This window comes from Bos indicus, chromosome 13, assembly GCF_029378745.1.
Source record: "Bos indicus isolate NIAB-ARS_2022 breed Sahiwal x Tharparkar chromosome 13, NIAB-ARS_B.indTharparkar_mat_pri_1.0, whole genome shotgun sequence".
Classification (NCBI taxonomy): Eukaryota; Metazoa; Chordata; class Mammalia; order Artiodactyla; family Bovidae; genus Bos; species Bos indicus.
This window is the reverse complement of record NC_091772.1, coordinates 28,186,056-28,211,919: the sequence shown is the minus strand read 5'-3', so window position 1 is coordinate 28,211,919 and position 25,864 is coordinate 28,186,056. Positions and strand designations below refer to the sequence as shown.

The 25,864-nt window shown below is 43.7% G+C and overlaps 1 protein-coding gene across 7 annotated transcripts in view; it reads left to right on the top strand.

Annotated features, from left to right (window-relative positions):
- The window catches only part of BEND7 (BEN domain containing 7), an 86,877-nt gene that overhangs the window by 49,039 nt on the left and 11,974 nt on the right, over positions 1–25,864 (top strand). For all 7 annotated transcript variants that reach the window (XM_070800846.1, XM_070800848.1, XM_070800845.1 and 4 more), the window contains 2 exons: positions 535–760; positions 23,268–23,387. In XM_070800846.1, coding sequence (XP_070656947.1) covers positions 535–760; positions 23,268–23,387 — 346 coding nt within the window. The remainder of the gene's footprint in view (positions 1–534; positions 761–23,267; positions 23,388–25,864) is intronic.

Here is a 25,864-nt window from a genome sequence, read left to right as displayed (position 1 = left end):
CCTAGTACAAAGAGCATGAGACCTTTGGGGTAGCCCCATGTCCATAGGCAAATGAGATCAAATTATTTAATGCAGGAGAAAGTGATCTGTAAACTGTAATGCAATTGAATACCTCGAAATTATTTTTTTAAGTTATTTTTGTTATGATCTCTTTAGGCCTGAGTTCCTTCCTTTACAAAATGAAGACATTTCACCCAGAAATCTCAAGTCCCCTGGGTAGCTCTAGACTTAAATGCTTTGGAAATTATCCAGCTTTCTCTTAACTCAGTTTCTGAGGACGAGAATGCTTTTTCAGTATACTCCTTTGCACTGTTTTTGACGAGACTTAATACTGGAATTAGAGCATTTTGTTGGTGAATTACAACTAGTCACTGGGTTTGTAAATCGCAAACACTGGCACACAAAGCTGAGGCTGTGTGGTTTTCACGATATATGGCCATTGCAAGAGCTGGTGATGTTTTTTTGTTGCACATATGCCCAACGTTGGTAACTTCAAATCTTGCTTTTAATGACATATTTATGTTCTTTTGGTAGCCAGAAGTGCAACTTGCTGAAGGCTTCGATGTGTTTATGCCTAAATCTCAGCTGGACTCTATATTGTCAAACTACACTCGCTCAGGAAGCCTTCTGTTTAGAAAACTGGTGTGTGCATTTTTTGATGACAAGACTTTGGCTAACTCCTTACCCAATGGGAAGAGGAAAAGAGGACTCAATGACAACCGGAAAGGACTAGACCAAAATATTGTGGGTGCAATAAAAGGTTGGTCTGCCTCATTTCATTTTAACGGGGTCTTTGTTAAGCTTTGCCTTCATTCCATAAAGATGCAGCTGCAACTGTAGTCAGTGAACTTAGAGGTGAACTTAACTTGCCTTTGGACGTCTGCCCACTGGCATGGCTTTTGGGTATGAACTCCTTAACCCTCCGCCCCAGATACCACTAGAACTTGCTGTTTCAAGGTGATGTTAACTTGTTAAAATCAGAATTTAAAAGCCAGTCTGATCTGCTGCAGAACCAAAACAAAGTCGTTCCTTAATTAACTTTGAAAATGAAAGTACGTTTTCCTCTTAGTCATTTCACACTAAGAACTTCCTCAACATAGGATTTCTACTTAGATTTTTAGTTGTCAGAAGGAATACAGCTGTGATGCTCTTTTGAAAGAAGGTAAAACAGTTCTCTCCAAAGTTGAGAAGTTGCTTTACCGGGTCACTGCTTCTAAAAACACCCTAAGTGGCAGTGAACCCAGTGTGAAGCCAGACCCTACTCTGCTCCCTGGGGTTTTGTGACATGAGTTGTGCCAGTTACATGTAGATAAGACCCTGTGTCTCCCCATTCACACCTGTGAAGCTGTGTCTGAATCTCACTGCATTAGGATAGCCAGGTGCATGCATACGTGGATCTTCATTTAATTCCAGTTCCACATCCTGGATGTATTTTTTAATTTAATTTTTCCTATTCCTTCATTTTAACATGTCTTTATTTAGGATTCTGATAAAAGTAATTTTAGGTAATAGAAGCATTTCAGTGTGACTTTCAGGAAGAATGTCAGTGAATTGGCAAATATAAAACACAGCCACCATGAACATGAAATTTGGGGCCAAGCCTTAGTCCCTCTAGCATCACTGACCGGAATGTTCCTTCCTGGCTGTGGACTGGGACTGGCACGCAGAAAGCACCCCCAGCCTCTACCTCTTGGTCCCCGCAAAATGAGTCAATGAACGTAATAGCACTTAGAGTATACTTGGAAACCCACGACTGACTTTTGAAAATAATACAGTTTTTAAATGGAGCTAGCAAGTACCACACAGCCTTTGTTCATGGCCAGGAGCACATGAACCTTCATTAGCAGAAAATTTCTTATTCTCCAACAGAGTTTTTTCACTTAAAGTGACAGTTGAGTTGTAGTAAATAAGCTACAGAGATTATCACAATCGGTGCCACTTCTGAAAAGAATGATTCAGCCTGAAGTGACACTGAAAACAAGATTACAGAATTTGAAAAATAGTCAGTGATGTAACTAGGACTTGCTGAAGTGAAGAATGGTCCCGTTTGGATTTAATGTGGCTGGGGCTTGTGGAAACATGAAGGTCAAGGCTGATGATGCTTTTCATGCCGAAGCTCTTAAACATGCTGCAATGTAGCTAAGAATTGTTTTAATTTTCTTTTTTTCCAGGGCAGTATATTAACAGTATGAAAGTGTTTGGAAATTAGGGAATCATAAAAGACCATGTTTCATTTTAATGACAGTAGAAGAGTTACCCTAATCATATATAATAATGAAATATATCATTACACATATCAAACCGATACGGGTTTTATTCTACCATTTTCCATTTAGACTGGACATGATACCATAGCCTGAGAAAGTATATTACAAACAGAAGTAGAAAACACACCTTAATCTTCTTCACATCTCTCCTCTTTAGCTAGAAATAAAAATGGCAATGAGCCCTCTTCAGACCTAGTTCATTGTAGAGCAGATTATTCAAACCAAAGAACTTTAATTTTCCATACTCTTTTTTTGTTGAATTAAACCTGGCATTAAAAATTCTTTTAGGGCGACAAGCAAACACAATAACTTTAAGACAGACAGAAATTCACCCATAAGGCACCAACAGCCTAAGTCAACAGATATCATATATTCACTGTTTGCTTCCAGTGTTGATTCATAGAAACATTTTTATTTTGATTTCTTTTCCTTCTTACAAAAATAACACATGCTTATTAAAAAAAGAAATCCAAACCATGAAAAAACACAGAAAGCTGAAAGGCTTCCATCATCCCGCTCTTCAGAGGGTCTGTGTGCATTCCTATAATCTTCGTTCAAACTATGAATGAGTTGTCGGCTTTGTCTCTCTAACGAGAACATTCTGTTCATACTGATCAGCCAGCATTTTTACATGATTTTTCTGACAATTTCTTACAAGCACCTTGAGGACGAGCTTTGTCATCCTGTTTTTTTTATTACCTGTTGCACCTCACTGAGAGCTCTACACCCAGTCGGGTTTCCATAAATACATGCAGGGTGAATGGACGTAAGTTTTTGTTTCTCATGCTGCTGCTGCTGCTGCTGCTAAGTCGCTTCAGTCATGTCCAGCTCTGTGCGACCCCATAGATGGCAGCCCACTAGGCTCCTCTGTCCCTGGGATTCTTTGCCTTAATTTATTGACATAGTGGGCCTAGTACTAAACATCCATCCTCAGGGCTTCTCACACCTAATTTGGAACAGCTGACATCAGATGTTGCTGTAAATTGTTACGTGTTAATAAAGTGCCAATGAAACCAAAAATATGGAAACAAAAATTGAATGTAAATTTGAATACACTTCTCTTAATGCCCTAATTTTCTTCTTTTCATATCATACTTTGACTCACTAAAAATTTATTGACGAACATACTACAATATAAAGTGATTTTTGGAAGTAGTCATCAACTGAAGTTCTTTTTTTGTTTTGTCTTGTTTTGGTTATCACTGTGCTGTGTGACTTGCAGCATCTTAGTTCCCTGACCAGGGATTAAACCCTGATCCCCGGCACTGTAAGCGCAGTCCTAACCACTGGACCACCAGGAGATTCCCAAAGTTCTTTAAAAAAAAAAAGAAAGAGAGAGAGAAAATAACAAAATAACATGCATACATGAAAGAGACCCAAGAAATCTAAGCAACTCTTAATTTAAGGTCTTACAGAATAATTATACCCAGTTTTTCTTGCTATTTATTAGAGCTAAAAAGAAATTTATTTCCCCAACCAAGTCTTTTGAATCTCAGTAATCTGGCAAAGTAATAAAATGGTTTCTTTCTTTATAATTATGGCAAGACTACTCATGTAGCCCCTGCTGTCTACCACATACTTTGAAAAGATTTTGCAAATATTAAGTGTTCTGTCTTTCTTCCTCTGTCCTTTATGGGACAGTGTACCAATACTATATTAATTTGCAAAGTTTTACAACTTAGGGATATACAAAGACCAGTCAATTTTATAAAACCTTCAAAGTAAAAACAATAGTGGGGCTGGATTTTGTTTTAAAGTGATAAGGTTGGTTAAGAATGGGAACAAAGATGAAGGAAAACCTGTAAAATGCTTATAGATAGGAACAGAAATGTGCTGAAAAAACAAGAGTTTATTGTAGGATTGTTAACATAGCTCTTTGTAGTGATAATTAATATTCCCCATACTATAGTATCTGGAAAATAAAATATAAACCTCTTTATAGAGATCATGCTTTCAACGTAGTCTCATCTGTCTTATGGTAGCTAACACTTATTGGTAATTCATTAAAAATTCATTTATAGGTTATGACCTGAGGTGTTGATGATGGAAGGACCCTTAATTAGAAACATCCACCTAAGCACTTTGAATTTAACTCTGGGAAGAAGCAACTTAGGATCTTATTAAGTGGAGTCTCGGGTTTTGGTGCTGAGGAGAGTTTAGTATCCTAGATTTAATTTGGAAATGATCTTACAGCCAGGATGCAGCATTGAGGTCAGGACCTAGGCAGGTCTTCCTCCCTTCATGCTTTACCTGCCAGAGACCACCTAGTTCTTGATGTCTTATGCCAGGAGACCATGCAGGGTGACTTAGAGTTTTGTTAGATATTGACATAATCATTAATGTCTGAAGGCTCTTCAGAAAGTATAGTTGCAGTAAAGCTGTTTTTAGAGCCTAGGTTTTGGTTTTTAATTCAGCCTCATAGTAATTAGTTGAGAGAGTTTTATTATTGAGTTGGCCAAAAGTTCGTTAGGGTTTTCCATGGTCTTGAGTAAAAATCTGAACGAACTTTTGGGCCAACCTGGTACTATCCAACAAACAAGATTCTTGAATCCTCTTGCATTCAAAGCAAATTATGTCTGCTTGTCAATTGCAGGAACCACTGTACTGCCCTTCGCTCACTCCATGCAATACATGATGCAGCATAAACTTTGATGCTGCTTTTGGGGGCATCTAGGCTGCTGACCTGCTGGGATGGTCCACAGGGATCGTCACATCCCCAGGAGGGTGCTCTCCTTGGGTGGTGGTGTTTCTGACACTTCATGAGACCCACCCTTTCATAGGCTCTGCTGAACAGACCACCAAAACCTCTCCTTTTATTCCAGCAGCTCAAGAGACATCCAGGGTCTATATTTGTCATTTTATTTTTTTGAACTTTTTGGCTGTGCCTCTTGGCAAGTGGGATCTTGGTTCCCCGACCAGGGATCAAACCTGCACCCCCTGCAGTGGAAGTGCAGAGTCGTAACCACCGGACTGCCGGGGAAGTCCCTGCCATTTTAGAACTCCTTTATTCTCCACTTTTTTATCATTACTTATTTCCTTGGATTTATCCCCCAAAAGTGAATAGCTGTTTTCTATCTGGTCTCTAATAGACTTTAATATGTTTGGGGGTGGAATCTACATCTGACTTCTTAGTCATTTCTTTTTTTAAAAAAATAATTTTATTTATTTATTTATTTATTTTCGGCTGTACTGGGTCTTTGTTACTGCAAGGACTTTCTCAAGTTGCTGCTAGCGGGGGATACTCTTCATTGCAGTGCGCCGGCTTCTCACTGTAATGTTGTCTCTTATTGCAGAGCACTGGCTCTAGAGCACATGGGCTCAGGAGTTGCAGCTCTTGGGCTGTAGAGCACAGGCTCAGTTGTGGTACATGGGCTTAGTTGCTCCACGGCATGTGGGATCTTCCTGGAACAGGGATCAAACCTGTGTCTCCTGCATTGGCAGGCAGATTCCTTACCACTGAGCCACCAGGGAAGCCCTTACTTATTTCTTGATAGTAACTTCTTTGAGCTTTGAGAGCTCTCTTTAAGAACAAGGCTGAAACATCAGCTTGCATTCAGATACCCCTGTGATGCTGATGATTTTCGTTCCATTTATGGGAAAGGAAGCTGAGACTGTGAGAAGTTAAGTAAACTTAAAGGAAACAGCTGCTGCTGCTGCTGCTAAGTCGCTTCAGTCATGTCTGACTCTGTGCAACCCCATAGACGGCAGCGCACTAGGCTCCTCTGTTCCTGGCATTCTCCAGGCAAGAGTACTGGAGTGGGTTGCCATTGCCTTCTCCAAGGAAACAGCTAGTAAGTGGGAAAACCAAGATTGAACCCCAGGCCTCTCTCCAAAGCCATTACTTCGTTTCTTCTATGAGGACTATTGAAAAGAAAGAAAGGTATCTCCACTTTAAATTTTTATCTTAAATTTTAGCATTTTGGATTCTTTATAAATTCCACTGGGAAGGTGGCCATGCTAATGATTTGAAATGACTGGTGAGTTGTGTGGTATTCAGAATGAATTTCTAGATAAGCTTAGCTCTCCTTCTGTTTATTTCCTAGTTTCAAGGGCAGGTCTTCCTTTGAAGACAGTGAGGATCAGTCCCATTGACAGTAGGGAGGAAAATAGAAGCATGATCCTTTCCCTAGGGATAGAGACACTTTCAGGACATAGAACCACAGAGAAAGAGCATGCAAGCCCCACTGCACGTGTGACTTCCAACACTGTATGTAAATTCAGTTCTAGTGAAGCATTTGCCCATTGGAGCCAATCGATGAATGCTTTCATTCAAGAATCCTTTTAGTTTCCATGTTACAACGTTGGAAGTCACAGTACAACTTTCATGCTCTTTCTCTGTGGTTCTTGTGGTTCTGTATACTGGAAATGTTCATGTTAATGTTTGGCAGAAACCAACATAATTCTGTAAAGGATAAACATAATTTATCCTTCAATTAAAAAGTAAATTACTTTAAAAAAGAATCCTTTTAGAAGATGACTAACCATTGCGGACAGGGAAGCCAGGCATGCTGCAGTCCATGGGGTTGCAAAGAGTCGGACATGACTGAGTGACTGAACTGAACTGAACCATTTGTGAATTTGTCTGTTCATCGGTTTATGCATCAGGTCAGCTTAAAACAGGACAGGCCTGAATACTTTATGACGACAGACTCTAAGAGATTATTTAATGACGTCACGTTCATAACTTGGCTGTGACTACTACCTAGTTGTTGTTATTGGCATTCTCCCTCTTTTTATGGAGGCCCAGCAACACGTGGGTGATGTTGAACCTTGATCATTCTGCACCTGCAACCCTATATGTTCAACCCCTGCCATAGCTGGTCTCGTACTTCAAGGTGCATCAGAATTACCGCAGGTATTGGTTCAAAATTCCAATTTCTGGGTCCCCTCCTGGAGATTGATTCAGTAGGTATAGGGTAGTCCAGGAATCTGGATTTTGAACAAGCAGCTGCCGGTGACTGATGGCAGCTGTTTCCAGACAACCCCCTTGGCAGGGCTTCCCTGATGACTCAGACGGAAAAGCGTCTCTGCTTGCAATGTAGGAGACCTGGGTTCCATCCCTGGGTTGGGAAGATCCCCTGGAGAAGAAAATGGCAACCCATTCCAGTATTCTTGCCTGGAAAATCCAGTGGATGGAGGAGCCTGGTGGGCTACAGTCCATGGGGTCACAGAGAGTTGGACACAACTGAGTTACTAACACACATACTTGGCAGAGCAGCGCCACCCCAGCTCAGGTTGTAATGACTGGTTCCAATGAGACACCATCTCTCTGGGCTGCCTGGCCCTCTTGCACATGTCCATCCCCCTCTGTTGCTAAGAGTGTGTCTTTTCTGAAGCCTGCCCTGCGTCTCTCCAGGAGCAAATGACAAGATAACCTATGTCCACAGCTCTCACCGTTAGACTGTCTGGGGCTTAACCTGATTTTTTCCTGTCGTCTGACACAAGGGTTCTGGTTTCAGACACACCCTCAGTGGCTCCCCAGGACTTGAGGGATGAACTGCCTCGTTTCCCAAAGTGGAAAAAGGGCATAGCCAGACTCAGCTGGAGACTAGTGTGTGGATCAATAAATACATGTGTAGTATGCTGGGAGGCTCTATTGTCGCTACACAGAGAGTCATCTCTGTTCTTGGCAAGCATTTGCCCAGACTCCTCCTCAATGGCATATCTGGAGCACTTTGCACCAACTTCCACACCAAACAGTGTCACACAGAAGATGTGGTCTTGGCCGCTTTTCTGATTCCAGTTAAGTAACAAGACCACCCAAACATTTGCAGTATTTTCATTGACCTCACAAACTTAGAAATCATCAGCAGGCAAGACATTTCTGTTAACAACACTCAGGCTTATTACCGGCCCGTTGAGAGCTGGGAAAAGGTGCCCTGACCTTCAGGGTGTGCAGTCCCGCAGAGCGACAGAGCTGTAAACCGTGAGCTGAACCTAGCACCATCTCCAAGACAGGACAGAATGAACATCAGATCAGATCAGATCAGATGAGTCGCTCAGTCGTGTCCAACTCTTTGCGACCCCATGAATTGCAGCACGCCAGGCCTCCCTGTCCATCACCAACTCCCAGAGTTTACTGAGACTCATGCCCATCGAGTCAGTGATGCCATCCAGCCATCTCATCCTCTGTCGTCCCCTTCTCCTCTTGCCCCCAATCCCTCCCAGCATCAGAGTCTTTTCCAATGAGTCAACTCTTCGCATGAGGTGGCCAAAGTACATCAGGTGCCCATTACTGATGGAGTGATTGCAAATCCCGGTTAAGAGAAGGGCTCACAGAACAGGTGACGTTGGAACTCAACCTTGAAGGATGAGCAGTGTCCTAGATGCAAAGAGAATGGAAAAGGTTAACTTACAGAGTAAGATTAGTGAATCTTCAACACAGTAAGACATTGGAGCCTTTCACCTCCAGAACAGTTTAAAGTCTTTTCTAAGCATAGGGCCTGAGTCCTCGCCAAGCTGTTTACCTTCGAGTGTTTAACTTCATGAATATAAATGCCAATTGCCATGGATGCAAACATAGTTTACCCTCAGGAGTTTTCAACCTGGGCTGTGCTTTTTTATTCTTTTTAAGTATTAAGTCTTTATTGAATTTGTTACCATATTGCTTGTGTTTTTTATGTTTTGGTTTTTTGGCCTTGAGGCATGTGGAATCTTAGCTCCCCAGCTAAGTGGGAGGGATCGAACCTGCACCCCATGCATTGGGAGGCGAAGTCCTAATCACTGAACTGCCAGGGAAGTAAGTACCTGGGGCTGCGCTTCTTAAAGCTGCCTCAGCCCCATCCCAGACTTAATGAACCAGAAAACTTGGGATTGGGGCCATAGGGAGTAGCCAGATTGCCCCTCATTTGTCACTGATCATCTGTAAGCTCAGAAAAGGAACCTCCTCCCCTTCCTCAAAGTGACAAGTCCATCTACATAAGGAGCAAAGGGACACATAGAGATGTTTGTTGAGAAGGACGCTGTGGCTTTTGTTGATGTTGTCTTCACCCCATTTCATCAGACTGGAGCCCGCCATGGATTAACTCACAGGGACTCAGTTCTAAGTCCCGGGTACTGAATTCTCACCCAGCCTGCCTTTCAACACCACAGCTGGGGCTGAAGTAAACAGCCTCCTGTCAAAAGAGGTGGGTTTCTGACGCACAGGCAGGGCCACCACAACGTGACTAGGCACTTTGTGACGTTACAGGCACCCTTCCTGGGGTGGACACTGTCGATTTGTTTATCTCTTATGACAGTTTTCTGGCAGATGCTAGTCATATGTCCCAAGGGAGAGGTACCTTTCTAATTTCTAGCCACAGCACAGTATGACGTGGCCTAGCCACAGCCCTGGACAGAAGCAGCAGTATTTTCTGCTTAGCCCACCTCACCATTCTTTAAATCCCTGAATTGCGCGGCTAATCTGAAATGCTCATCAGCATCTTCAGGTAATGCCTCGTCTCTGTTCCTTCCCATTTCCAGGAAGCGGAATTGGATAATAAGTCCCAAACTAGTCAAATTACATTCCTCATTGCTTTTCTCCTGGACCTATCATTGGTGCTAGTGATCTGGCAATTATTTTAATTCATTTCCATGAACAGTTATTGACTGTCTCCTACAAGAGACTCAGCAGACTTCTGAGACTCGGGAATTGACATTCGCTTGGACAGCTGCTCCACAGATGTCTATGCAATGATCGTGGGATATTTGCTGTCACTGTGGTACCAGGGACTGGTGGTCAGCTCACAAAAAACCTAGGATACATGTCAGTTTCCATTAAGAAAATGCCTCAAAATCCATGGGCCTTTATTTCAAATTGAACTGAAAGCTGTCATGGATTGTGGGTGCCTAGAAGACATCTCCGTATAACAGCAGGCCTGGCTGCAGCTGTCTTAGAAAAGAGAGACGCTGCCTCTTGGAATTAGTCTGGTTTTCGTACTGACTCTCCCTATAGTCAAGTCTCTGTTATGCTGACTGTGTTTCCAGGATCTTCTTTCTTCCTTCTGGCACTTGGTTTGATTGTGATGCTTCTCCATCATCAGCTCCTGGTATTTCTCAGAACCATATCGTCCCCTTGTCAACCCTTTGCTTTTGATCACAGAGTCCATCCAGCAGCCCTTATGTTACGTACAGGAGTCCCCACATCTCTCCATCACCACCCGTCCCACATGGAAGCAGCTTAGCCACCTACAACTAAGTAGGGGAAAATCTTAACTAGAAATGTGAATGGAAACCAGGTGCAAAGGAGACAGGCGACAGCAGGAACCAAGACAGGCAGGCCATCCAACCTGACCACTAGAAGATGAGGGGACCTGCCCTGGCCTCTTTCTAGAGTCAGGGCTGGTCCTTCTTACCGAAGCGTGCAACACCTGAAAGGTGGCTTGGGCCTTCTTACACTAACATCCCCTGGCAGGAATTTTTTTTTTTTTGGCTGTACCACTTGGCATGCAGGATCTTAGTTCCCCGACCAGGCATCAAACCCACAATCCCTGCAGTGGAAGCACAGAGTCTTAACCACTGGACCACCAGACACATCATTATTGACAGCAGCATCAGCATTCTCCTGCTTCAGCTTCTCTGACACCATCCTAGTCCAGCTGTCTATCACTTTGACCCTGAAGTTCTGCAGAAACACTTTTTAAATATACTTCCTACCCCTCACTTCTTCATCTACATTGTACTAACGGTATACTAACAGCCACTTGTAAGATAAGAGCCCATGGCATTTTTCCTACCTCCTATTTGCCTGTTAAATCAAGTGCAGTCTCTGGCCTTTCCCCAGATTCCCCAGAGCTTGACCACATTTCCCCCAGGCTCCTACGTGGTGAACCAGCCCAGTACTGACACTGTTCCTTAAGCATCACTTGCTTGTCTTGGACTTTGAGTCTCGCTATGTTCCCCAGGCTACAATGCTCTTCTCTCTTTGTAGACAAATCCTGCCCATTCTTCTTGGTCCAGCCCAGGTCTCATTACCTTGACGGTGAGACTCTCTCCTGGTGCCTGAGCCTCCATCGATTTTTCCTTTCTCTAAATTCTTATAGCACACGTTACCTTTATACAGCTTAGCAGTACATCCTAACCCTTAGCTTTGCTACTCATGGTTTAGGTGGAGGATGGCTCTATCATTTATTGTACAGACTGGACCCTTTGAGAGTGAAAATGGTGCTGTTAATCGCTTCACGGGGAAAACAGGCATTTTGAACTCTCCAGTGAAAATCTGGATCTTTGGACATCCTACTTGTGCTGGGACATCTTATCTTTCCAAGACTATGGGCACCTAGAGGGCAAATCTTACATGGGGGATATTTGCTTTGCATGTTCCTTGGCATGTGAAATGCAGTTAATGATCAATAAATGCAGGAAGGAAGGAAAGATGGATAGAGGGAATTAGGCAGTCAGTTCATCCTCACTGAAAAAGCTGGTGTCTTAAAAATCAAAACAACTCTACCCCACAGGACATGAAACCAGGGTAAGCACAAAACTTCTCCATGACCAGCTGGAAGAGAGCCACTGAAATTAGAGAAGGCAGAATTATCAGTTTGAAGATAGAAGAAGCAACAGTAACAGACAAATCAGGTGGTATAGAGCAGTTGAGGATGGTATAAATCTTGTCAGTCAAGACCATCAAAGTGATCCTGAATGTAAAACCTAATTTGTATTCTGTGGCGCCTCTGAAAGCATGAATTATCATTATGTATCAAAGAGCAGCCACCACAGTATGCAATATAGGAAGTGTAGTTTTTCCCACTTTCATTCACACCAGAAAGTAATCATCTCCAAAAGGTAAAGTGAAATAATTTCCTCATGGGATTTTGATTTTAAATAAACTCCCAAATTGAATCCCAAAGCAAGCTAAATGTGCCATTTTCTGTCTTTACCATCTCAAGGCTTCTTGATAATGTCAGCATACTTATCCATCCCTGTGTTTTCTTAGCATCTGTCATCACAGAACCTCGGTGGCTCAAAAGGAAAGTACTGAAAGATTGAGAACTTCCTCTTGTCAGTCTTGACATAACTCCCAAATTTCCTTAAGCCAATCTCAATTAGAAAGGAGTTGTTCACCATTAAGAAAGAAGAGGAAATAGAACCCCAGCTCCGAGGCATCAGCCCTGTTCTAACGCCCAGCATCTTCACTGCCATGCTCACTTGCAACATCAGCCACGGGTGGATGGAGGCAGGGATGGGGTGAGTGTGTTGCTCTGCTGACCTGATTCCCATGGGCGAGACCTCAGCACCCCCACTGCTCGCACATCTCGTCATTCTTGTCCTTCCCATCTCAGCCGTCTCTGAATTTAGGTGGTGGTGAGGGACAGAATGGTCCCTGAGTTTCCCAAATATGTCATCACTCATTCTGGTCCTATGACTATTAACTGGCCAGCAGGTGCACTCAGGATCTCATGGAATGACTTCAAAAGTTCACAAGCCAAGAATCCTAGCTTTAAAAACCAAGAGGAAAACTCAGCACTTTCCCTTCATTTGTTTCTATAAAGAACAGATACACAGAGAAGCGTCCTGGCAAGCAATGCTTAGCCACTCAGTGGGTGCGTGGTTTATGCCACTGCCCAACTATTTGAGTTGATGATTCCTGAGCTTTTAAATTTCATTTCACCCGAACCTCTCAGTTCCTGATCTCTGAAGTAAAGGAGTTATATTATTTCCAGGATGACTTGCAAGCAGAATTTCATCTATGATCTTGAAACATTTCTCTTTGCCAAAAAAGGAGGTATATAGTGAAACACCATTAGGTCAAAGTTTGTTATTAACCAGACCTTAATATTTAGCAGGTATAATTCATCCCCTTGAAACACATCCAGCACAGGAAGTGAACATGTTGCCACGTGCTGCACCACAAGCCAAAGGAAAGTATTACATTTCTCACTAGTTGTGTTACAGATGAGCCCTACTGAGGGGTTCCTCATGTGTGTGTGCTCACGCTCAGTCATGTCTAACTCTTTAGGACCCCAAGGACTGTAGCCCACCAGGCTCCTCTGTCCATGGGATTTTCCAGGCAAGAATACTGGAGTGGGTGACCATTTCCTCCTCCAGGGGATCTTCCTGACCCAGGGATGGAAACTACGTCTCTGGCATCTCCTACATTGCAGGAGGGTTCTTAACTGCTGAGAGACCAGGGAAGACCTTGAGGGCTTCCTTAGATAAAAGTAAATTAAAATTAAATTTGTTTAATGTAAGACACCACTAGAGGCACTTCCTCTTAGACACAGACACCACTGTAGCCAAAACCAAATTTACAAAAAAGAGACAAGGGATCTAGTTCTTTTCCTCTAGACTCTTCTCTGGCCTCTGATCTTTGAGAATGGCTGATTCCCCAAGACTGTTCAAACCTCCAAGTCCCACCAGTTTGGGGACAATGAAAGGAGCATTGTGGGATGTAGACTTACTCCCAACTGCCACGTAAGGTCTCGAGACACTACCCTCTCCTGGGGGGGTGGGGGGGGGGGGGAAGCGTGACTTGGCTAATTTTTCAACTTGCTTCCAGTTCAGAAATTCTGTGGTTCAATGCTGCTAAGTCACTGCAGCCGTGTCTAACTCTGCCACCCCATGGACTGTGGCCCATCAGGCTCCTCTGCCCATAGCATTCTCCAGGCAAGAATACTGGAGAGAGTTGCCATTTCCTCCTCCAGGGGATCGAACCCATGTATCTTGGCAGGCGGGTTCTTTACCACTCACGCCACCTTCAGTAAATTTGTCCAAATTCTCATAATTAAAAAATATGTTCAGAAATCAGTTTTATGGCGATCCAAAGTCGTCTTCATTACAACCACCACTAGAAGTTCACGCCCCGTGGAAGGCTCAGCACCAAGGACAAAGCATTCCATGGTCGTTGAGGTCAGCGATGATTGCTGGGCCAGCTGACTGCCCTGCAGGCTCCTACGTATGCAGTTCAGTACGATATTCTGATCTCATCAGTAAACACATTATTGTTTGCACGACTGCTTCACCTTAACTTTCCTTCTAATCTGAAGACTTCATGTTTAGGTGTATTTATTGATACACTTAAGCTCAGTCTTGTTAAATCAAACCCAAAATGAACTCCAGGACTCAGTGTCTTTCAAGATTGATGACTATTTACTGAAGAATTCTTCCTTCAGTTCTTTTGAGTTAAGTCACAGACCTGAGAAAAAGAGTTCCTCCGATTTATTCTTCCACCAACCATGCACTTATGCTCCCTGTCATGTGCCAGCCACAAACAAGACAGCTGTGATCTCTGCGCTTGTTGAGTTGATAGTCCAGACGATCACTAGATGGTATGATATAAAAACCACTGGTTAACCAACTCAGGGAGGCCGTTCCTGAGAAGGTCACACTTCAGCTGAGACCTGCAGGATGATGGATTCTCACCTTCACCTGTTATTTCTAGCAGGCAAATCACCCAGACTTCTCCTGGATCTCTTTTATTCCTATTTTGGCCATGCTGCATAGCGTGCAGGATCTTAGTTCCCCGACCAGGGATCAAACTCGTGTCCCCTGCGGTGGAAGCTCAAAGTCTTAATCACTGAACCACCAGAGAAGTCCCTGCTAGCTCTCTTTTACAGAAAGCTGCTGATGCTCATTCCAAGAGAGAGTGTGTGTAAGGCATGATCTTGAGACCCATCAGCGCTGGTATGTCCACAGCCTCATCCTAGGAGATGTTGTCTGATCTGTTCATAGACTGATCTACAAACAGTGTTTGTCCGAATTAGCAGTAAGTAGTCTTGAGGTCAGAAGTGGAAATAATACATTCCTCTTCATCTTGAGTGTGTTGGAGATATTTTCCAAGTTTCCTTTTCTCTCCGTCTTACCACCGAGATCGAAAACAGATGTTTAGACTTACTTCATACCCCAGCCTCGCTCCTTAATTTTTTAAGAATCACAGTGTTCCTCCACCAGACTCTCTTACTTTCTCCTTCCTGTTCCAGAGTATCAGTGAAGTCAGTGTGAGTCTTCCCCATTCATATTTTCCATCTTTACTGCTCAAGTATGTATCCATTCACCACATTTACTATTTTGCGAATTTGTGAGTGTACATGCATGGCCTCATGCTGTACTTTTTTGCAAATTTGTGTCCTTTTTTCTCAAGTTGATCCATATCAGTACATTATAAATCTAGTTTATTCCTTTTAACTGCTCACCCCTGTATAAACAAAGCACTTTCTTTCCCGTCTTCTGTTAAGAGAGTTATGTTGGTCCTCCTTGCTCTTGATTCTCTGTGGAAAGCGGTGTGCAGCAGGCAGTGAAACTAAGTTTCAGGGTAGAAGTGTTGTCATCACCACTAAGATTTGTCCAACAGCTCTCTAATGCCAACAGTATCGTTTAGACACCCCCCAGCAATGGATCCAAAAATCCCATTTTTCCTTATTTTCACTGACATCTGGTGTTAACAAATTTGACTTTTGTCAGTCTGATGGGTCTCAAGTAGCACCTCAGGGGTGGGTTCCCTGATAAGTAGTGAGGTTGAGCATCATTTCATATTTATTACTATTTGGTTATTTGCCTGTGAACATCCATCCTTTTCTTGTGTTTCCCATCAGGTTGTTGGTTCCTTATTGACTTACATGAATTCTTTACTCTGTTTTCAGGTGTTAAAAATATTTTTTTCTTATTTTCCAACTTGTAGAAACTTCTGACCTTTATCATACCAGAGTTTAGAATAGCAGTCAGATGGGTTACTTTATGCTTAGTGCATTTCTTGTGCCCTTTTAAAGAAGTCCTCCCTACCCTGATTATGTAATGATATATTTTTTTTTCCCAACAAAGTTTTCAAGTTTTCTCTTTCATATTCAAGTCTTTTATCCATCTGGAATTTACCTTTGCTATAAAATTTGAGGGAGGGATTGAATGTGTTTTTTTCCTATGGGTCGTTGCTTATTTAACACCATCCTTTTTTTTTTTTCTTTTTTTTAATGTGAATTGTAATCCAGCTCTGTCATAAACGAATCGCCCCTTTTCCGTGTCTACTTTTGGTCTTCTGTCTGCCTCTGAGCCAGTACTACTCAGTCTCCATCAGTTTGGCATTGCTGTAATTCTTACTCTCCCACAGGTCATGTCCGCTTTTATCCCCCTCCCGCTTCCTGTTCTTCCCGCCCTTCTTCTGTTTCTTCGTCCTCAGGTACGTCCTTAGGCCATCCTTTGAATGCGGGTCTGTGTGGCGTGGTCTTTCCGTCTTTGTTGTGCATATGTCTCATTTCATCCTTGCTGTACACCCAAGCTGCCTGAGGCTGTGTCCCGCCCCGTTCCTTACCAAGGCCACCTGGGGCCCCGTGATCTGGAGGGGGAGGTGTGATCCCACAGACCCGGGGAGGGGTCTCCCACCCCATGGCTGCCATCCTTCTGTGTTGTGTGGGTGAAAGTACCACCAGCGTTCACAGCTGTCACACATGAGCATTACCTCAGTCAGCTATAGATTTATTCCTATGGAGAAGTCAACCACTGTTCTTTTCCAGAATCTGTGTTCTCATTGTTGTTCAATCGCTAAGTCGTGTCCAACTCTTTGCAACCCTATGGACTGCAGCACGCCAGACTTCCCTTTCCTTCACTATTTCCCAGAGCTTGCTGCTGAAACTCATGTCCATTGATTCAGTGATACCATCCAACCATGTCATCCTCTATCACCCCCTTCTGCCCTCAATCTTTCCAAGCATTAGATCTTTTCCAATGAGTCAGCTCTTCACATCAGATGGCCAAAGTACTAGAGCTTCAGCTTTAACATCAGTCCTTCCAATGAATATTCAGGATTGTTTTCCTTTAGGATTGACTGGTTTGATCTCCTTGCTGTCCAAGAGACTCTCAAGAGTCTTCTCCAGCTCCACATTTAGAAAGCATCAACTCTTCGATGCTCAGCCTTCTTTATGGTCCAATTCTCACATTCATACATGACTACTAGAAAAACCATAGCTTTGACTAGATGGACCTTTGTCAGCAAAGAGATGTCTCTGCTTTTTAATATGTTGTCTAGGTTTGTCACAGCTTTTCTTCCAAGGAACAAGCGTCTTTTAATTTCATGACTGCCTTAAAAATTAAATAACTTATATGGAAAATAATCCCTATTGGCTGTGCCACCTTGCACCAGTTATTTAATCTGCCCGAACTTTCAGCTTGTCATCACAAAAGAAATAGGATCACAATACCTGTGCCACCAGGCTCCTGCCAAGCTTAAATGAGATAGACCGTGCTCAGCACGTGGGGAGTTTCAAATCATAGCTTGGAAAGAGGCAAAGGAAAGAGGGAATGGTTGGTTGTGGGCTGGGGTGCTGGCTGTCTTATACTCACTTAGGTGGGTGGATGTGGGTGCAAGCAGCCTGCAGGGAAACCTAGTTGGCTTGTCCACCTCTCCTCTGGGACTGGTCCCAAGCTTCCTCCCCACTTGCACGTCCCCAGGACCCTGCTGTGGACAGTTGTTTTTCTCACCCTTAGTCCCCAGCCCCTCACGAGGTCCAGGAGTTTGGCAGATCTAAGGAGGACTCCACTTTCAGTTCTGTTTGATGTGAACCTTGATTTCTGCTCGTTTTTCTGATCAGAAGTTTACACCAAGTCTGCCAATCAGAAGTAGGCTCTCAGGGCTGCCTGGAATTATTCATGGGGAATTTCATAATGAAATGAAAGCTCCCCAAGCCTTCCCCTGCTTCTTACATTGTCTGTGTGATGCAGGGACTTTCTTTCAACATCTGTACAGTGCCCTGCTTTTCCCAGTGCAGAGAGTCAGAAAACCCCACATGGAGAGCCTTCTAGAACAAGGGTCCCCAACCTCTGGGATCTAATGCCTGATGATCTGAGCTGATGTAATAATAGAAAGAACATGCCCAAAAATGTAAAGTACTTGAATCATCCCAAAGCCATCCCCCCACCCCCCACTGGCTCCATGGAAAAATTGTCTTCCAAGAAACTGGTCCCTGGTGCCAAAAAGGTTGGGGACCACTGCTCTAGAAACTGTCACATGGACAGACAGCTGTTTGGGGAACATGGCCGATCCAACCTGTTCTCCTGCCACATCCAGACACGTGCCACACCACTGTGTTCACTGATGATGACATCAGATCCCGGGTTCCCAGGGAAGGATCCGCTCAGCTACCACTAGCTTATTGATTATTGATGCCCAATTAAAGGGCAGGGTTTGAATGCAGGCATCTGAGAAAAGTCCTTAATTTGTGTACAGATCAAACTGAACCTTTGTCATTTCCCCAGCGACTTCACGCATCTTTGTGCCTTGGGACCTCAGATGATGTTAAGCAGAGTAGATGCTTCCACAGTTGTATTCAGTTTAATGGTTGGCCTTAATCCACTTGTTCAGATGATTTGGACTTGTGTAAAATTATCCCTCGCTTCCCCTTAATATATTAAACTAGGAGAGAAGGGAAGTTTCTTTTCAGGACCTATCGCATTCTAAGGATAAATGCAAATTGTTCTCTGATTTTTAATGACCCACTATTAACATAGTAGGAAGCCCAACGCATTACTGCAATGCCTCTTTTCACATCATTACTCCTAATGAAACTGTTAGCAGGGTAATAGCTTGACCTTTAGCTATGGATTCAGATAGCAAAAATATGTCCTGCTTACCCAATACCTATCCACATAGCATGGAATGTTTTCAGATCAATCCAACCACAAACCTTTGGCCCCTCTCTCAGGCCTCATCTACCCATGTCACAAGGAATAGGATTTCATCCTCTGTAGGTAGATTCTAGTTAGAAGTTTCTTTTAAGTTTGAGTGTAAACCAGAAACGAGAATGTCAGTAATATGCTCAGTGGAAATAATTGTTTGTAGATGTATTTTTTTTCCTGAAAGCCTAATGCTTTGCCTTCAAAGGTCTCAGATGCAGACCCAGGAGACAGACAGTTCCCTGGTCTCTTGTGATTGAAAGCAGATAAGCTTTTGCTGAAAGGAGAAAAAAATAGCCAGCAATTGTCGCCTTTTGAACACACAGCAGAATACTTGAGCTCAGGATGAGATTAGAAAGATCCCCTTGGATGCCGCCCACACGTTAGGGGACCTTCCCTCTACTCCTGAACATGCGCCTGCTGGGAATCACTTTGATGTCGGCATAATCCAAATCTATTTGGTTTATTTCAAATCTTTACTTCCTAATCCGGGCTAATTTGGATGCATGCACTTCCCAGTCTAGGAAGAGAGGGGTTGCTATGGAAATTAATTACATAAATAATATTACGAGGAAGGAGGGAGCTGTTTATCTGTAAGATGGTACACTCAATCATTTTGTGGTACAATTTTCTTAGAAACTAATAGGGTGCCAAATACAGGTACTTTTTTCTAGTCATTCAAACAGAATTTCAAGAACCTTTCTGCAACTCTGATTAAGAAGTGTCACAATAAGAAATGTCGCTGTGGGTATTTGACTATAATAAAATCTTGTTACTTTAAATATATGCCATTAAAACTTTCTATTAATTCAGATAGGCCTTGCTCCTCCAATTGGCCTAAATGTCTGAGCTGTTGTATTTACTTCTGTCCAAAACAAAAGCAGAAAGTACATTTGTTTATCCTTCAGATGTTTATGGGGCTCTTAGTTGGGGGCACCACAGTAGGTGCTTTTAGGGAGACAAGACACAGGCCCCTGAAGTTGTCTATAATCTGGTAGAGGAGACTCACAGGCAGTCCCACCCCCAGGATGTTGTCCCCTCTGCCTCTCTCCCAGGTGGAGTCTGCTTACTTGCATGGCCCATGTGCCCTTTGGTGGGCAGCCTGTCGATGATTTCCCTGGACTGTAATTCTGCCTCCTCCTCCTCTCAGTTGGGAGTTAGGATACAGCCTTTCCATCAGCACCACCTCACCATCCACGTGACTGCCTAGAGCTAGAGTGTCCCGACCTTGTCCGCACTGGCTCTCAGCCTCCACTTCAGCCCTACACCACTGTCCACATGTCCTGCTGCCCTTTCTCCCTGGCACTTCCTTGCCAACCCCACTGAGATTTCCATTCCCTGGTCTCTTAGATCGTCCCAAGTCTGAGCCATTTTCTGGCTTCACTTGCTTCCTAGATTTGGGTGGAAAGGAAAATGGCTGAAGGAAGCAGTAATTCATTCTGGGGAGGGGAACAGGCATCTTCACCAACATCTTCAATGCTGTCCTTTATATCCTGTACCTTTGCCAAAACCAGCCAGCAAATGCCTAACCCTAGACCAGCCCTCCCATCACTATCTCCACTCCAGACAAGGAGTTGCCAGGTGCCCTGGAGAAAACGCCTGCCCTGTGGTTGCCACCACAAGCACGCAGCCCTCCTGCTCAGCACCCTGCATCCTCACTGCCTTACAACCCCAGATGTCCCTGCACTCTCCAGGTTCAGTGAGGCATCAGGGGCAGTGATGACCACCTCTGGCCACTTCTAAGTTCACCCTTTTCTTCCCCTTCTCTGGGTTCAGAGGAGGAAGTTTTCCTCCTGATTCTGGTCGAGGGTCACCACTCTCTCTCCAGGATCCCAACCTCCAGTTCCTCTGGTGTATGGTTCCTCTGATTGTTCCCTCCTTCTCTCTGGATCCTACCCACTCCAACTGTGCTGCCTGCCTTCCCCTGCCCCAGCCTTCCTCCTCCTCTTCTTCCCTGCTCCCACAAACCTGGTGTTTGGAGAGTGCTATCTCTGGTCACCTTCCCCACATCCTTGCTGGCTGCCAGGGACCCTCTCCATACCTCCTTCCTGGCTCTTCTGCACCGGGACTGTGGGTCTCTCCACAGTCTTTAGTGTATTCACACACTCCCACCTGCATCAGACCATGCTTCCCAGCTGCTTCCCGACTCTGTGCCTTAGCCTCCCTCAGTCCCCAGGGGTTCCTGCTGTTCTGTGCTTGCCCAGCGCTCTGTTGAAACCTCCCTGCCCACTGTGTTTTCTCTTGTCATTTTAACAGCCACACACATTTGTGCCCCTGAAGTCTATGTCTTCAGCAGAGACCCCGTCCCTGAACTATAGGCATCTGTGTTGAAACAGCTGCCAGCCGTCCCCCGTGGGGGCTCCACAGATGCCCCAAACTCAGAGTGTCCCAAACCATGCCTAATACATCTGGCCCATCCCCTCACAATCCCTCCTCCTGGATTTACAAGTCAAGTGAGTCTCCAGAAATGCCAGTTCTCCATCTGTTCCATCATCCCTTCTGTCTTCACTAGCACCACCCCGACTCTATGACTATGCACATTCCTCAAAGGCATCCGTGCTCCCCGCAACACATAGCTACCCGCCCCAGGCCACCCTGCTTCTCTTCCTGCACAACTGGATTGTTGATGTTTGTACACTCCCCCCCACCCTACCCCACCCCTGCATCCACGGACTTTGCACCTGCAGGTTCAACCAGCTGCCAATCGAAATATTTGGGGGAAAATTCCAGAAAGTTCCAAACAAAACAAACTTGCCAAGTGCAGGCATCTATTTACATAGCATTTGCATTGTATTAGGTATTCTAAATCATCCCTGAGATGATTTAAAGTATATGGGAAGATATGCATGGGTGGTATGCATATAATACACATTGTACATATGGGACTTAAGCATCCATGGATTTTGGCACCCATGGGGATCCTGAAACCCATCCCCCACAGATTCCAGACTGTTTATGACTTTTTCCCCTTCTTTCACATTACTGTTTACTTAGGATAAGTTTATAGACATAGGATTACCAGTCCAGAGGAATAACAGTTTTATATGCCTCGTCATATACAGCCATCTTATTTCCCAAAAGGGTTCTGCCAGTTTATGCCAACAGTCAAACTTGCATGTGCCAGGTCAACACAATTTTATCAATATTAGTATTATCTTAATCGCTTATCTAATTTAGTAGGTATAAAGTATGTTCTGCAATTTAGGGGCTTACGTGTTACTTGAACGTTTTCCACTTTGTCCATTTATCCATGGAGGCTTGAAGTTACACTTTTATTTGGGAGGAGCTCTTTCTGTGGTGGTGGATTTAGTGCCACTAGCTCTGCTCATTCAAATAAAAATTTTATTTTTTATTCAATAGAAATTGTTTACAGTTAGTTGAATATGACATTTTCCTCTGTCCTTTCTTTTTAAAAGAAACCTTTGAAACATTAAAACGATCACTATTTTAAACATCAAAGAGGCAGCGTGGCAGGCCTTGGCCTCGAGGGGAGCAGGTTGAAAAGTGCTGGGGAGCTCAGTGTGAAGCGGAAGTGCCAGCCCCAGCGCCGCTAGTGCGAAGCGGAAGTGCCAGCCGGAGCGCCGCGTGCACCGCTGCACGCTGTGCGGCTTTGCTCAGATAATTGTCCTGCTCCCTTGTGTCCTGGCACACAACTCCCAGAGCTTCCTTTGTGCTTCTAGGGAGCTCTTCTCTAGGAGCTGCTAGCTCGGGGTGCAAGAAGTTGACTCAAAGTAGGATTGGAGCTTTCACTAAGACCCAACTGCATTGATCCAGTGAGCGCTGAGGCAGTTAGCTGGAATCACCATGAGAACATCATCTCTCTGTGTAATTTTCCATTTGATTTTTTTTAAAGATTTTTTTTTTAATGTGGACCGTTTCTAAAGTCTTTATTGAATCTGTTACAATATTGCTTCTGTTTTGTGTTTTGGTTTTTTTGTCTCGAGACGTGAGGGGTCTTAGCTCCCTGACCAGGGATCGAACCCACACTTCCTGCATTGGAAGTCTTAACCACTGAACCGCCAGGGAAGTCCCCTCCATTTGATTTTGAGTTAACAACAGAAAAGTGAAATACATTAATACACTTGCAGAATTCTGTCAGGGGGCCAATGGACCCCCTAGGAAGCATTTTCTCTGCCCATAAGACACATACACATGGACTGGAGCAATCAGAAAAAGCAGTTTCAGAACTACTAGCATTGATAGCCAGTTTCATTTGGAAGCACAGGATGTGGTGTGCAGGATGGGCCCTGCCAAGCTCCATCTTCACCAAAGAATGTCATATGGATTTGGAGAATAGCCACTGCAGAACTGACATCTTTTAGAAATATACTCTTTTTTGTCCCCCCCTTTTTGGGGTTATGTTCCTATTTCAAATATGCATTCTCTTTTTTCAAATGTTAAACAATATTTCATATTTTCTTTCAGTCTTCACAGAAAAATATTGCACTGCTAATCACGTGGATAAACTTCCTGGCCCAAGAGACTGGGTTCAGATTCTGCAGGATCAAATCAAACTGGCGAGAAGAAGGTTAAAAAGAGGCTCAGGTATGAATAAGCTGCAAGAAAATAATTGCAGAAGCCCTCAACTGAATTCTTAGATGTTGCAAAATACAGTTCTTTACTCTCGGATACTTCATTGTCTTTTGTCTTTTGAAGGAGAAGCTTTATATAATGTGCCTTGGTTTTGTGTTTTAAAATCTTATTCAAATAATTTTGAAATTCACCCTAAGATTAAACAGTGAAAATTACATCAGACCATTTACTTTAAATAGCACAAATGAAAAAGATTGCTAATCTCATTGGTAGTTTTATGTTTGAAACAAGGTCTCTCTTTTGTGATCTGCTTCTGTTACCTATTGGTTTTTTATTTGGATCTGCATGACTTTATAAAAAGTACTAGTTGCTTAAGGTTAAAAAAATGAAATAACAATAATCATCCTACCAGAAATACCATGTGAAGTAGAAAGGGCTTTTTAAGTAAAATATTAACTTACCTTTTTTTTTTTTTTTTTCAATCTGGGCTTGGCAATTCTGGGATAATTCTTCCAGGAAAAGTGAATACCGGTTGCATTTGCCCATTTAGATTTGGGTATCTGAATTCGCAGTCTCCCCAAAGTAGCAATGGGACAGTTTACCGATGAAGAATCCCTTTGGAGTCAGTTTTCTGCCATTATATGGTTATTATTAAAAAAAAAAAATTCCTAATCAAACCTCAGGACCCCTGGCCTTCTAAGAGCCTTATGTGCTTGTGTGGCTGTGATGTGAGAGTTGGGCAGACAGATTTATTTTTTTTGAAATACAGCTGATTTGCAATGTTGTGCCAATCTCTGCTGTACAGAGTGACTCAGCTCTAACTCATACAGACATTCTTTTCTTGTAACCTCAAGATATTGAATATAGTTCCCCGTGCTGTACAGTAGGACCTTGTTGTGTATCCATTCTAAATATAATAATTTGCATCTACCAACCCCAAACTCCCAGCCTACCCCTCCCCCTCCCACTTTGGCAACCAGAAGCTTGTTCGCTAAGTCTGTTTCTGTCTCGAGGGTGGGCTCGTTTGTGCCATATTTTCCATTCCACATCTGAGTGACATCATGTGGCATCTCTCCCTCTGACTTACTTCACTTGGTATGATCATCTCTAGTTGCATTCATGTTGCTGCAAATGGCATTATTTCATTTTTTTATGGCTGAATAATATTCCATTGCATATATGTACCATATCTTTTCCCATCATCTGGGGAGACAGATTTTAGATGCTAGAATGTCACACTTTGGGATTTAACAGAGGTCTGGACGTTCTCTGAGAACAGCAGTACAAACTCAGGAGACTATCTGTAACACAGCCTCTTGGAATTCTCACCATGAGTAGAAGTAACAGTGACCAAGCCTGCTGAGGAGCCCAGTTACCAGCCCCTGGAAGGAAAGCTCTGGGCTCAGGCTCAGAGTGCCCTTGACAGGACACAGAGCACTGAGGGACCACGTGGTTTTTCAGTGTGAAAAACCTTATAGTTGGGCTTTGCTGGTGGCACAGTGAATAAGAATCCACCTACCAATGGAGGGGACACGAGTTCAGTCCCTGGTCTGGGAAGATTCCACATGCCACAGAGCAGCTAAGCCTGTGCACCACAACTACCGAAGTCCTTACACCCAGAGCCTGTGCTCTGCAACAAGAAACCACCACAATGAGAAGCCCTCGCAACGAAACAAAGAATAGCCCCTGCTGTCCACAACTAGAGAAAGCCCATTAGCAGCATAGCACAGCCAAAAATAAATAATAAATAAATTAAAAAAAAAACAACAAACCCTTACAGGTCTATAAAAGTAGCCAGCGGGACTCAACTCCTGGATGACTTTTCTATTAAAAATCTTCCCTTCCTCCTTCTTTACCCTTCTGGCTTCTTTTTACACTTAACTGATTCTCCTTTTAAAAAGAGCAGTGGACTACTAATTTAACTGGTAAACAAATGGATTATCGCTTTAGGTAACACGTCACAGAGAAGTCAGTAGATCCATTTCCCAGGACTCATGTCTGCTCTTCACCAGCTCTGGCCCTCAGACAAGTCACTAGGTCCTTCTCATCCTTGGGTCTCCATCACTAAGGAGACAAGTACAGCCAGTTTCAGCGCTGTCCTAAGGCTCCTGACGTGTGCTGTACAGGAATGTCTATCAGCGAAGTTATTGTATCTCTCAGAAGAGGTCTGTCTTTGGGCACAGCCGTGCTTGGCAGTGTGCAGCCACAGTTGCGTCTTCAGTCAGGAGACCCACCGGCCTGCTATGCCAGGGCAGCCGCTTTGCTCTTATGGTCCAGGCGTGATTATCAGGGATGCTCCTTTTGCTCTCAAAGGTTTTCAGGCTTGGACAGTAAGTCATGCCCTCACCCTCCTCTTTGTCTCCCGGTTTTCACTGCCTCCTGCATCTCCAAATCATCTGCAATAAACACAGCACAGTGCAGTGCAGAGGACACGCTGCCCTGCTAGCTCTGGTCTGCCATTTACAATCTCCTGGCAACCTGGACCAATG